General features: G+C 40.0%; 2 protein-coding genes across 8 annotated transcripts in view; one reads left to right on the top strand and one right to left on the bottom strand.

Moving 5' to 3' along the window:
* Positions 1-3,074, top strand: part of LOC105381096 (maternal protein pumilio) — a 76,487-nt gene extending 73,413 nt beyond the window's left edge. For all 6 annotated transcript variants that reach the window (XM_038108317.2, XM_038108321.2, XM_038108319.2 and 3 more), the window contains one exon: positions 1,567-3,074. In XM_038108317.2, coding sequence (XP_037964245.2) covers positions 1,567-1,798 — 232 coding nt within the window. In that variant the 3' untranslated portion in view covers positions 1,799-3,074. The remainder of the gene's footprint in view (positions 1-1,566) is intronic.
* A 1,076-nt stretch (positions 3,075-4,150) lies between these two features.
* LOC105381097 (pre-mRNA 3'-end-processing factor FIP1) lies at positions 4,151-10,934 on the bottom strand. Of its 2 annotated transcripts, XM_048626013.1 has the most exons (10): positions 10,708-10,934; positions 10,315-10,533; positions 10,025-10,205; positions 7,711-7,848; positions 7,192-7,218; positions 7,058-7,125; positions 5,855-5,981; positions 5,194-5,483; positions 4,891-4,958; positions 4,151-4,488 (listed from the first exon to the last, which is right to left on the bottom strand). In XM_048626013.1, exons 1-10 carry the CDS (start codon positions 10,855-10,857, stop codon positions 4,197-4,199), a joined length of 1,560 nt encoding a protein of 519 aa, XP_048481970.1. In that variant the 5' UTR covers positions 10,858-10,934; the 3' UTR covers positions 4,151-4,196. The 2 variants fall into 2 exon arrangements, with proteins under 2 accessions (XP_048481970.1, XP_048481971.1); XM_048626014.1 differs by lacking the exon at positions 7,192-7,218.
* Between the last annotated feature and the right edge of the window lie 2,768 nt (positions 10,935-13,702).

The following is a 13,702-nucleotide window of genomic DNA, read 5'->3' as shown; positions in this document are numbered from 1 at the left end:
TGTTTTCGCTGTTTGGAAAACGCTCCGCTCCGCTTCGCTGCGCTCCGCTTTGGTTTTGATGGAACATGTGCACCTAACACGCTCCTCCTCGCTTTGCTCGTCGTCGCACCTATTTTTAGGTTTCGATCTCATGGGGTTTGTAATAATTATATTGGTCGTTAACTTTCGATTTTTTGATCATACATTATCGTGATTTTCGGGATGTAGGAGAAAAATACCACGATTTGTACATTTACTACATACTTACATAATATATTATTTATTAAGATAACATTAGGAGAAACAAGATTATACATAGGTATAGACGAACATAAAGACCATAGACCATTTAGACCAGCTATACTCAAACTGCGGCCCGCGGGCCGCATGTGGCCCGCCGGGCCTTTATCAGTGGCCCGCGTGCCATGAGAGATAATAGAGAATATATATTTTGTGTAAAAAGTATCGCGATTATATCCATAAAACAAAAAATGTTTGTTATTCATCCAAATTTATTTTATCACCTTCAAAATTTGCTCCTTCAGAAACGATACACATACGCCAACGAATTATCCAATCATCAGAACATTTTTTTAAACGCTGTTTTCAGAGTTGTGTTTAGCACTCGCGGCGATTTTTCCTTATTGTCTTCTATCTAATGAAAACAGTGCCTCGAAGTGGTAATTTGAGTTTAGGAAAAAAAAGAAGCTAGAGCCGAGAGCTGCAGCCATATCTGGTTAATGTGGTAGAAGCTCGATGGTATTTCTTGAGTGTAAGCTCAAAAATGCATTCACAATGATGATCCTTGTGCGAAAGGCGCAATATCGTAGTGCAAAAATTTTTCTCGATTTTTTTTCCACAAATCTGGCCTTATTTGCTGTATTAAATTCTACATAACCCGCAAATAATATTATTTTCCTACCGTTTGACTTTCTGGCAAGAAATCCGAGTGCACAACACCACGATAGTCAAATCAAACAATCAACATGACTTTAACTAACAATCGATAGAAGACAAAAAGGAAAATTCGCCGCGAGTACTAAACACAACTCTGGAAACAGCGTTTATTAATTTTTTGTGATGATTGGATAATTTTTTGGCTTATGTGTATCGTTTTTTAAGGAGCATACTTTGAAGGTGATAAAATAAATTCGGATGAATAACAATTTTTTTTGTATTATTGATCTAAATCCGATACTTTTTACACAGAGTGGTATGCATGTGTTTTTTTATATGAATATACTTTATTGACAGAAAAAATATGTATAGTATACATAAGTTGAACAAAGAATTAACATTGTTACCTAAACTAGGCTCATCACCTGTGCGTTAGATAACAAGCTCCTCCACTTTTTTATATTATTATTCGATAGTTTAATATCGCTTTATAATAGTAAAAAAAAAATTGCTTGCGGCCCGCGACACCATGACTAAACATGTTTGTGGCCCTTATATAAAAAATGTTGAGTACCAATGATTTAGACCATACGAGTTATGCGAAATGAGTTTTGGTCAATAAAGATTATGCCAGATGAGCGGAACCCTATCTGAACTTATTAATAATGTCCATCGTTTGTATTGTTTCAGTGCGCTACACGTGATGATGAAGGACCAGTACGCCAACTACGTGGTGCAGAAGATGATCGACGTGGCGGAGCCGACACAGCGCAAGGTGCTGATGCACAAGATCCGGCCGCACGTGGGCTCGCTGCGCAAGTACACGTACGGCAAGCACATCATCGCCAAGCTGGAGAAGTTCTTCATGAAGGCGCCCGAGCTGGGCCCCATCGGGCCGCCGCCGCCCGGCGCCGCGCTGTAGTCGCCGCGCCCTCTCTACACACCATCTCCCCGCCTATTATAAATTTTGTGAATATTTGCGATTGTACATTTGTAAGTATAGAGAGCCGTGGCCTCGCCGCCCGCCGCCGCGCCGCCGCGATCTCGTAGCGTAAGCCGGCCGCCCGCCGTGTAAAATCTGACTAGATGTATTGTCGTGCACCCGCTGTATCTCTGTATCGTAAGCTCGTTTCGTATTAATTAAATTATAATGTTAGTGTTATTGTATATTTGTGGCGCGGACGGTGCGACGCAGGCGGGCGAGCAGGCGGCTGTACATACGCGTAGCGACAGACTGATGTACAGAACGATTAACGTTAACAATTATTGTACAGCGTCGTCGACGACCGATGCCGCGGCGTCGCGTCGCCGCGCCCGTCTCGGTAGACAAATAAGTGTTCTAGTATTATTCGTTGTTCGTATGAATCTATGTATAAATATTTGAACGTCTCTCATTCAACGTGTAATTTATGAATCGAAGGGAAGGCAGCGGTCCGAAGAAGCCGTGCATTTCCGTAATTTAGCTCGTCGTAGATTGATTAACAATTAGCTGGGCTAGGGGACCTTGAATCTTGAAGTGATGAAGGAATGCCGCAGGCAGTTCTAGACAATCGGCACTATAGTCGTGATTGTATTATTATAATTTTTTGTTTATGTAATTTTCTTCAGTCGAGCTCTCGTTTAAGTTATAAAAACCGGCTTTAATCGTACATTATGTCGAATATTGTGTAGTGCCGGAGTGTATAGTTGCGATTATTTGAGGAGATGATATTTTTGTATATTTTTATATTTAAGTTATTTAGTTATGTGAGCCTCCGGGAGCACCGGAGTGAGCGCTTATCGAGTCGAGTGGGCGATGCTTATGTTGTAGTAGTTAGTATTAGGTTATAGTGATGATTGTAAAGTCCTGTACTGATAGTCATAGTCCCGAGGTCTGCCTTGCCGGTCGCACGTCACAAGCGTAGCTGCTCCTCATTCCCCCTGTAATTAAATTTTATAGGAAGCGTAGTTTCCTATGACACCTCAGATTTTTTACGTCTAGATGTAATTGAAAATTATTGTATATGGCTGTACAAAAACGTTAACAAAAATGATTTGTAAAACCTGTATGTGATGGAATGAGTCGGGGCGTCGAGAGCGACGCAGCCCGCCGCTCTGGACGCCGGGTCTTGTAGGTTGTACTAGATAACATTTATATGATGATCCATCTATTTAGACATTAATTATAATAAAGCATTTCTGTAATAATATTACAAGAACTCGTTGTTTGATTGACTCTACCCTTTACCCTCTTGATAGGTAGAGATAACAGAAAAAACTTAAGTATTTCGATCATTATGCAGTTAGTTCATCTTAAATCCTACGCAAACGAGGGACTTCTTGTCCTTTGTGTGCGTTATTGTCATGTAATTTTATGTTTAGGCCACAAGTAGGTCCATTGGTTCCTCCTCGGGCCCTCCAGCGCATCAACGCGCCGGACTTCATTGGAGAGGATAAGTAGGTATTTTCAAATGGATGAGTATATGAATTCCTACGCAGAAGAGGAGTGTTGTATTATCATGATCACCAATCCAAACACCATTTCGACGCCGATATGATAATATCAAATACTTAGCACGATAATATACAGGCTGTTGCAAAAAGGGTATACTAAGCCGCCTACGCGTGGTGCATGTTATATCGAAGCCCGCACCTAGCGTACCTTACGTAGGCACTCATTTATTAATTTAGGCATTCATTAATATACCGTTTTCTTCTAGTAGGTTTTAGAATAAAGTAAGATTAAGTAATATAGTAATCTGTTTTACTGTTCATGTACTATTTGCTGTCGGATAAAGTTTTTAATCGCGGCGAATTCGCCCTTTCTGGACAAGGTAGATAGCCTATATTAGTTGATATTATGAAAGCACTTGAGCAGCATCAATGTCCCTTGATGAAGATGACTACCTACAGAGCTTCGATAGCTTACAAAAGTTATCACAATCCTCGAGACGCGTCTGAGGTATTCTTCACACTGGCTTAACATCTGGTACCGAAACGTGGAATCCTAGCCTTTGGAGGGTTACCTCAAAGACTTCAAAACTAAGGTACCTAGGTAGGTATTTCGAGAAGTTAACCGACATCATGGGCAGCTCTTAAAATCTGCAAGTGGTAGAGGAAAGATTTTACCTCATCTATCAAGGTGATAACTTATCTTTTGTAACGCGCCGGTAACGGTAATAGTACACACAAATACTGACAGTACAGTACAGTAGAAGAGGAGGAATAGGTGCATTCTCTACATTTTACCACTATAGAATAGTCTTCAATCAGACAATAAATAAAAATACAAACATAACTTATCAATATTTATTCCTTAAAACGAACCTACATAACTGGAATCAATCCTTTTCCTCTTTCTCCTTGGGTTCTTTGATCTTGGGTTTGACACTGCGTTCTCTGTCGCGGTCCCGAGAGCGGTCGCGGTCTCGGGAGCGATCTCTGGAGCGGTCCCTCGTGTCTCGCTCGCGCGTCTCCCGCTCACGAGTCTCTCGGTCACGGGTCTCTCGATCACGGGTCTCTCGATCACGGGTCTCTCGGTCGCGAGAGCGGTCTCGCTCGCGCATCCGCGGCGACCGCGAGCGCGACTTGTGGCGCCGCGACCGCGACCTTGACCGCTCGCGCCGGTACGACCTGACGGATAGCAATATAGTTTAGATTTATATTGGCTAGCAGTGGAAGAATGTTGGCTGATGATGATGAAGATGCGCTTAAAATCTGCATGCTCAACTGGCAGTGGCTAGTGGGCCGGCAAGGTATACGAGAAACTTATAAGCGGTGGGGTATACAGGCCTATGGACTAGCGTAGTGTTAGACGCTGGTCCGCTGACTGTAGACAAGTAGCTGGTTCGGGAAAGCCGAGGCCAGTGTTTTCGAAAGACGCCTATCTTCAGCATGAAACAGAAGATGAGGCCGAATTAACAGTTCATTTTTCTTTGCTATGGATGGTCGGAAGATTTACTGAACTACGAAACTTACGAAATTCAGAGTGAAATATTTTGCGATGTTGGTAATATATGGTAAGTATTTGCTTACTTTTCTCTAATGCGGTCCGGTTTGATGGAGCGCGATCTTTCACGGTCTCTGTCTCTTTCCCGCTCCTCCTGTAAAGAAATAAAAAATCAACATGTACACGATAAATTAAAAAATAAACTCTTTGTGTCTCATTTACACTATTCTGAAGGGCTAGCACGGGGCGCATTTAACTCGTGACAAAAGTTCTCCGTCGCGCCCGCTCTTGAGGTTTTATACGCCCCGTGGTAGCCTATCTGAAGAGATTACAATACCATTTAAAAATTACTGAATTTCATCATCTCATGCAAGTGCATCACAACTCACATCATCTCTTCTATCGCGGTGCCGCTCCTCCCTCATCCTATCCCTGTCCCGCTCCCTATCCCTCTCCCGTTCCCTCTCGCGCTCCCTCTCCCGCTCCCTTTCCCTCTCACGCTCGTGCAGATGCGGGGGTAGGTGCGGGCGGTAGGGGGGGTGCGCGGCGTAGGGCGGCGCGGGCAGCATGTGCGGCGGCATGTGCGGCGGCGCCAGCCCCGGCGGCGGGCCCATGGGCCCCGGGCCCGGGGTCAGCTCCTTGATCTCGGTGGGCGTCCAGCCCGGGTTGGGCGGTTGGCCTGGAAGGTGGTGTGGTTATTAGGCTATTGTACCTATTTGAGGGTGTTAATATAAGACAAGAGGCTGGATGTAAAGTAGACATTAAAATAGATGCGTTTTATGAAGTGCGTTCGTAGTAGTCAAACTCTTTGCTGCCGACTGAGTTAGCGGCGTATCGATTTAGTATGCCGAGTATTCACAGTTTACTAGTATAGCGTAACGAGCGTACAATTTGGGCACTGGGGAAGCAGCCTAAAGTTTGGGGCATTTGCTGACTGTACAATTAGGTTGAATTTATATGAAAACCATTTTCGACCAGTCCATGTAGGAGTTCTGGCAGTGATGAATAAGCACGATCAAAGTAATATACGTGTATAACAGCCAGACATACCCCAGTTAGGCTCCTCGTAGGGCTGGTGCGGCGGGTAGTAGGCGTCGGGCGCGGGCGGCGGGAAGTACTCCGGCGCGCCCGGCGGGCCCAGCGGCCGCAGGTACTCGCGCCGCTCCGCCGTCATTACCTGCGGAAATTACAATAGTTATGTACGGTCAGCTGCATACAGTGCCACAAACTTATCTGTTCCGGTGACAGTTAACTAAATTGGTCCATATCTCATTATTTACTAATAAATTATATATTAATATAGATTACAAGGGTTTATTAAAACCGCAAGAGCGAATTAACAATACGAGCAATCTTAAAATCTTATATAATTAAGAAATATTAGACATTTATGTGAGCTGTCACCGGAACAGATAAGTTTGTGGCACTATAAGTAGCTATACACTTCTGTACCTTGTCAAACTACCTACTAAACAAAACGTCAATGTTTGAATGAATGAATAGGCAGTTATAGCGCCACAAACTTATCTGTTCCGGTGAGAGCGAACTAAATTGGTCCATATAATCTATGTCAATATGAAATTCATTAGTACAGTAAGTAATGAGGTATGGACCAATTTAGTTCGCTCTCACCGGAACAGATAAGTTTGTGGCACTATAGTGAGCTTGACAAGCTTCAAAAGTGTATAAGTGCCACAAACTTATCTGTTCCGGTGACAGCTCAAATAAATCTCTAATATTTCTTAATTCTATAAGATTTTAAGTTTGCTCGTATTGTTATTTCGCTCTTGCGGTGTTAATAAACCCATCTAATGTTTTAAAATATACAATTCATTAGTAAGTAATGAGATATGGATCAATTTAGTTCGCTGTCACCGGAACAGATAAGTTTGTGGCACTATATAGCTACTTATGCAGCTGACTGCACTTGGTGTGATGATAAAGCTCCCGAAAATGATAAACATGTATCTCTGGTCAAACCGGATGACTTTCCCAGTAGAGTCCCAGAGCCAGCATAGCCAGTAGATCGGTTAGTACACTGTCGCCGTCGGAATGCCGGCCTTATTCATTTAAAAAAGCGAAAATATTTTGTTTGTGCCTCAGTTATGCTTAAGATGTGGCATATGAGGTTTGGGCACTATTTTGGGAATAACATAGCACAGATGTAAAGTGTAAGGAGGTGCAGCAATGGCACCTCTGCCTTCCAGGCAAGGGAAAACCATGCATTAGTATAGTAGCCATGATTTATATTACCTGAATGGTGTTCTCCCTTTGTTGATAATTGTTTGGTGGAGGCATCCCTTCGTCCGGCCGCATCGGACCTACAAATAATGAGTTGTTAAAAGCAGTTATTTTTTTCTTATGGCCAATGTGACTGAACTACTTACCATCGCAATATCCAACAATAGGTCCAGCTAAGAACAATAGCATTTATGAGACAAATATTGGTGTGATTGTGACATGTTTCAAAAGATAATAATAATACAACGTGAATACAACACATACCTATAATCATTTCTATTATTTGTAGGCAAGTTTAGTCTTTTGTAAGAATCCAGCCATGGAGCACTAACAAACTACAGTCAACTAATTTGATTAGTTAATTCTTTCACTAACAAACTGACAAACCCTAGTTCAGCTCAAGTGTTGGTCATCAACACACTAGCTGCACTAAAGGAGGTGTAGTAAAATTGTACCTACTGATTGTAAAACTATATTAATGTATTGTACCTACTGAGATTGTAAAACCATATTTATCTATGTATTTCAATCGAGGAACCATAGTGCGTATGACAGCAGGTTTCTTACGCACTATTCATTTGTAACCAAAAATCTTCCAGTCTTGTATTTGTGTTTGATAAACAAAAAATAAACTATAAACGTTATAAAAGAAGATTGTTAGCTACCAGACGGCGGGGGCCGCTGCGGCGGCGGCGGGCGCGGCGCGTGCAGCATGCCCACGCCCGCCTCGTGCACGCGCATGCGCCGCTGCCGGTCGCAGTACGCGCTCCACGTCACCTCGTTGAACCCGTAGTTGAAGTAGTCTGCATCAGGGAAATGGATAGTTTAGACCAGGGATAGTGGTTTAATTGTCTAAGGTTTAGACCTTATGGGAAGGGATATGCACAGATTGTCTATTCCAGTGCAGGCATTAAAACCCAGCAGAGAATAGAGTAGGCTACTGGGGATGAGGAATGAGCAGCCACATTTCAAAGTGCTGAATAGGTCTAACCATGCATTTGTTATAGGGGCCATTATTTTATTTTAGGGACCATTCTCGGTCCCCTAAAAAGAAACATTTTTTAAAAATTAAATAATGAAATTCAGGAATATAGCTACCGTCTGTAGCAATTAAATAAGACACCGGTCACAGAAAATATAATGAATTTATGTAAAATTCTTTATTTATTTACAAATTACGGTAACTCTGTTGTTGTTTTTGGTAACGCAATTGTTTTTCATACAAAAATTGTCTGTCCCTCGGAGCGAGTCATATGAAACAAGCACAACGTGTGTAAAAAATTATAATGGAAACAATTTTTTTGAATATTATAACGAATATGTCATTATTTAAACTTTACTTCACGGTAATAATCATGATTAATTTATATGAACATATTATGGGACAATTAATATTCCTGGCCGAGTCCCCAAGCCTAAGCAAAAATACCCCTACACTAGGTTACCCTAGGAAATTCAATCATAAATAAACTTTTTTTCACTTTCGTACACCTAAGATCATTTGAATGGCTGTGTATTTGTATCGGAGTGCAGGAAGGAGAGCGGGACGGATAAAATGACCAAGTCTTTCGGATGAGAGTCCTGGAGAGAAGCGCGTGTATTTATTGTGACGCCACTGAGTTACCGGCGACATACGGTGAGTTTTATAGATATTTATTATTTTATTTCATGCAATATATGTAATAATTAGTAACAATTATTAGGGCATTTTGATATCCCATATATATGTATTCATTTAAGTACTAACTTCAAATAGGTTATTGTTTTACAACTGCGTTACCGCTACACTTCGTTACTTTTTCAGTAACGCAGTTGTAGCTATAGTAACTCAGGGGTTTTTCTTATAGTTTTCAGGTATCTGTTACTCAATTTATGGTACAAATATAACATTTGAGCATATTATATTGTTACAGTATAACATTTCAGACTCAATGGCGTAAACAGCGGCGGAAAAACAACGGCTTTATAGGCAAAAAAAATGAGAAATATTTCTTAGTATTAAGTTGTTATATTTTCAGCGATTTTAATGTTTGACATTAAACAAAGAGTTCTGTTAATTTTAGTTTGATAGTTTTTTTCACATTATGATTAGTTTTAATTGAAGAAAGTATAAAGATTGTGATTGAGATACCACTGTGTTACCAATTAACCACAGCGTTATCTATTTGTCCCTCGTTTCCTGAGAGTATTCACAAACATTTTAGCTACTCTATATTAGAAAGAATGTTAAACTAAATATAATAATTAAAAATTCACCTTATTTAGAGCTATTTCTAAAACTTTGAGCAAAAAATTATGATTATTTTGTCCTTTTTTCGAAAAGTATTGCATTAAAACTTATTGATTGGTAACGCAGTGGGAAACTTTATTATAGAATGAATAACAAAACTGAGAATATTTTGTAATTTAAACTGTTAGATTAATGTTTTTTTTCTTACTTTTTATCTGGTATATGTTTACGAACCAAAATATATGTTCCTAACAATAAAACATAATTTTGTATGAAAGTAACGCAGTAGTATTTTTTTCTCATCGTTCCTCGATTAAACGTCAATAACTTTAAGAAATAGCAAGAAAACATCGCTGCAAATGTATTTAATGAATAATATAAATGTTAATTAACATAAATAAATATTGAAAGGTTAATTAATAAGAAGTTTATTTTTGAAAAAAAATCTGTAAAAGTATGTCAAATTGTACCCAAAATAAAATAATGGCCCATAGAGCAGCCACATAGAGGGTAAAGCTATTTAAAGAGCTTATTAGGCTGTATTTTACAGAGACCATGCAAGGTTTTTGTTTCAAGTACTGGAGAACAGACTTATTAATGATTTCCCTTAAAGTTAATAAGACAACAATTATTCTTGACTGGTGGTGGACTTTGCATCATTAATATTGCCATTTTTGATATAATTTATTCCTACAGGATTTTGAATATAGATGATAGTAATAATACTTAAGTTCCAAGTTATGTCCTACCTGACAGATCAGCTCCAGGTTTGTTCCATGGCTTGTCTTCAATGGTGTCAATGTTGAACTCCATGGCGGGCACTCCGTTGATGCTGCCAGGTCCGTCTAGGTCCTCCAGTGTCACCTTGCCCCCAGCCATGGGGCCCGTGCGGGTCTTGTCCCCTCCCCCGGGCACCACCGCCACTCCTCTCTGCAACATCATGTAGATGACATGGTTTAATATTAAAATATAAGGATTACATTTTTGTATTTTCTTGTAAATTTTACTTGGTAGTCAAGTTTTTAAGAAGATAGAGTACCTTAATATTCAGGCTGGCATATTGAGGACCAGACTTTATGTCTCCTATAGTGACTTTGATGTCATCGCTGTCATCTGAGTCAGAGTCCCCGTTGTCCTGACTGTCGTCCGCGGCGGGCTCGGCCTCGTCGCGCGCCACCTCCGCGAAGTGCTCGTCGTTAAAGTGCGAGTCATCGTTGTTGCCATCCTCGTCTTCGTCTTGCTCTTTACCATCATTGTTCTGAAAATTTACGAAATGTAAAAGGTTACACTAAAACTTTTTATTTATAAGAAAGTAACTAATATATATGTTCATACATCATCAGATACAAAAGGACATCTCTAGAATAAATAATTCTGCATTAAATTTACAAAGTACAGTAACATAAAGTAGGTTATGTTCGTTTGCACTCACAGTATCCTCGTCCCCGGCATCTTTCTCTTCAGCCTTGTTCTCGCTTTCCTCTGTAGGCTTCTCACCAACTTGTTCTGAATTTGGATCCCCATACAACCAATTGTCATCATTTTCGTCACCAGGAGGTGGCTCAACCTCTGCTGATGCCATTTTAAATTAATAATGCGAATAAAATAAACGCTGTTGTTGTGACTCTTTTACAAATCTTGCACTGCACACAGAGTAACTTAGTGGGGCAGAGCAAATCACACGTCAAATTCCGCCAACGTTCTGTTGCACGGAGTAAAAATATTTTATGTATTTTATATTTAGACCATAGAGTACACTTTAATATTGTTTGTAGGTACTGAAATTTTGGATATTTTATTGGAGAAAATGGGCCAACCATGGTCAGGAGTGCTAACTTTCTTGGAAGACAGGTGTGTTCCTGGATCAGCTCCCAGGAACAGAAGTACTTCTCTCACGAGAAGCTCGGCAGTCAGCAGGCTTTATACTCAGAATAATAACGGTTTTTATGTTACTAAGGGCTAGCGTGCATTGCGGTGCGGCGGCTGCGGTTTTAAAACCGGTACGGCTAAACCAAGGAACATAATACTCGCGCAAACCGCACGTCTCGTCTGTAGCATGTCACTGACTTTTTTGTCGCATCTGCATGCAGTTGAACAACCGCAGTGAGCATAGCTACACGGACTGTACTGTACTTCATACATCAACAGCATAAATCACATAAAGCCGGGTCCAGACATGTATCATTTGCCCGATCCGTTCACTGATAGGATCGTGCAAAGGATACATATCTGGACCCGGCTGTATCGTTTCGGCGTATTGCATCAAGCGCCGTATCAAGTTGTGGACGCCTCCGATTTGCTCCGTATGCGTATGTTCGCAATAGTCCTTGTTTATAATATTCCTTTGATGATCGGGCAAAAACCGACACGACATGGGCCGTATCATAATGGCGTATCGAGATCGCGTGTCATGATACGCGTATCATTAACCGTCTATATATGCGATCCTGATACGCGTCGACGATACGGACACGGTGATCGGATCGGGCAAATGATACATGTCTGGACCCGGCGTTAATATTTTTACGGGAGATGCCGCAATGCGCGCTAGCTCTCATAGGAGGAGGAGAGGAGGAAAAACGCAAAAGTACATAACGAAGTTGATCCCGGTCATAGACCTACTACCTCTAGACTGGCAATCGCCGTGTGCACTATTCTCTTTCTCACTCAAACCATAGATGTTGCCGACAAAAAAAATAAACCTATAGTGAAACTATAAAGTCCTGAAATTAAATGAGGGCACTGCTATCTTTCATGTAGCAACCCTATATAGCGAAACATAACTGACTTTGATACTTGAAATTTTGTCTGTTAACTTCCTACCTATTTATGTATTTTAAAAACAACTTACCATCCACAAAAAAACTCTTATACAAGCTAGAAGGTGTTAATATGAAGGCTAATAGTGAAACCAATAAATATTTATTTAGATAACGTTATTACAACTGTATAAAAAACTGGATCTGACGAAGGGCACACATAGTAAAGACATCAATTTCTCTTTTTGGACGGTCAGTTCTGTTTCTTCCAGGAGTTATTAATGTTCCATATTTTGCCCTCTTTGGCACACTGGTCCGATATATCTATAAAATAAAATAAAAAAATCTTTTTGAGTTACACAATGCCCCCCAAATTCACACAATGTGAATTTAGTATGTAAACAAAAAATATATCTTCAAGTATCAAAATGTTAAGGTTTGACTCAACTGAAACCACATGAAACCTACAATCAGTGGTATGTAAACAATGATCGACTTGGGCTCTAAACCTAGGTTTACCGATAAATGAAGCGTTGGTACTAATAAAAAATGAGTTATTACAATTTGTTTAATGCTACATACCCGTCATAGACGCTGTACGAGCGTAAACATCCTCCAAATTCGACAAAATGTGTCCAGCTTGATGTTCCGCTAAACATTGTATTATAACTCGATAAATAACTTCACTAGCTTGACTACGAATATTTTTCTTCATCTTCCTAATGGCAACCAAGCGTAAATTGTTGCTTTTATCTAGATTATCCTTATAATTAATAAGAAAATTCAAAAAAACAGCCAACCGCCTATTGACATAAACAATTGTTATGACTTTTATGTTTCTTTTCTAATGGTGCCAGGCTCCTGAATATTTTAGTTCCTCAAACATTAATTTCAGGACTTTATAGTTTCACTGTAAATATGGGGAAATTTAACTTATCATAATAACAAAAACAAAACTTGAGTATATCGTCGGTTGATAGGAAAAAGACACTAAAGGCTAATTTTTCAATAGCCAGATAAAAGTTTTGCTGGGAAATAATTTTGATGCTGTTGCGTCTCAATGTTTCTCAATGTTTGTATTACCCAGATAACATTTATCTGAATATTGAAAAATCAGCCTTAGTGAGTTTTTCCTGTCAACCGACGATATAAGAAAAAAAACTTTACTCATACTTATTTGATTTCAATATAATTATTTAATATACACAAACTGAGTGGATTGTATGATTCATTGTCTTCGTCCAATCGAAACAATCCTCTTCAAAATGTGCCGAACACAATTTTTGTATGTTTCTTTGGTTCCCAATTTGTGCGACCGGTAATGTCTATCCATTTTCTTGATATTTTTTTTTCTGTCGGAAACCTATGAAGCAGAGATAAATGGATGAGCATCGTGGGCCAAATATGTGATGGGGTTTTTTTTAAAGGAAACACGCATTTCGTATCAATACTATAAACTTTATATTATACAGAAGAAATCACACATAGAAGAAAAAAACGAAACGAACGTTTCCTCACAATGAGAGGCACCTCATTTGAAAGAGGAGAATGACTTCTACAAAATACAATCTTCACAAAAACCGAATTCGTGCGCCCCATTTGTAAACCCAACCCGAGTCCGTTATACCCCATTTACACTCTCGCACGAGTGGCGAGGCGAGCGACAAG

The sequence above is a fragment of the Plutella xylostella genome, chromosome 15 (genome assembly GCF_932276165.1).
Source record: "Plutella xylostella chromosome 15, ilPluXylo3.1, whole genome shotgun sequence".
Lineage (NCBI taxonomy): Eukaryota > Metazoa > Arthropoda > Insecta > Lepidoptera > Plutellidae > Plutella > Plutella xylostella.
The sequence above is the reverse complement of the archived record's forward strand: the minus strand, read 5'-3'. Positions and strand labels throughout refer to the sequence as shown.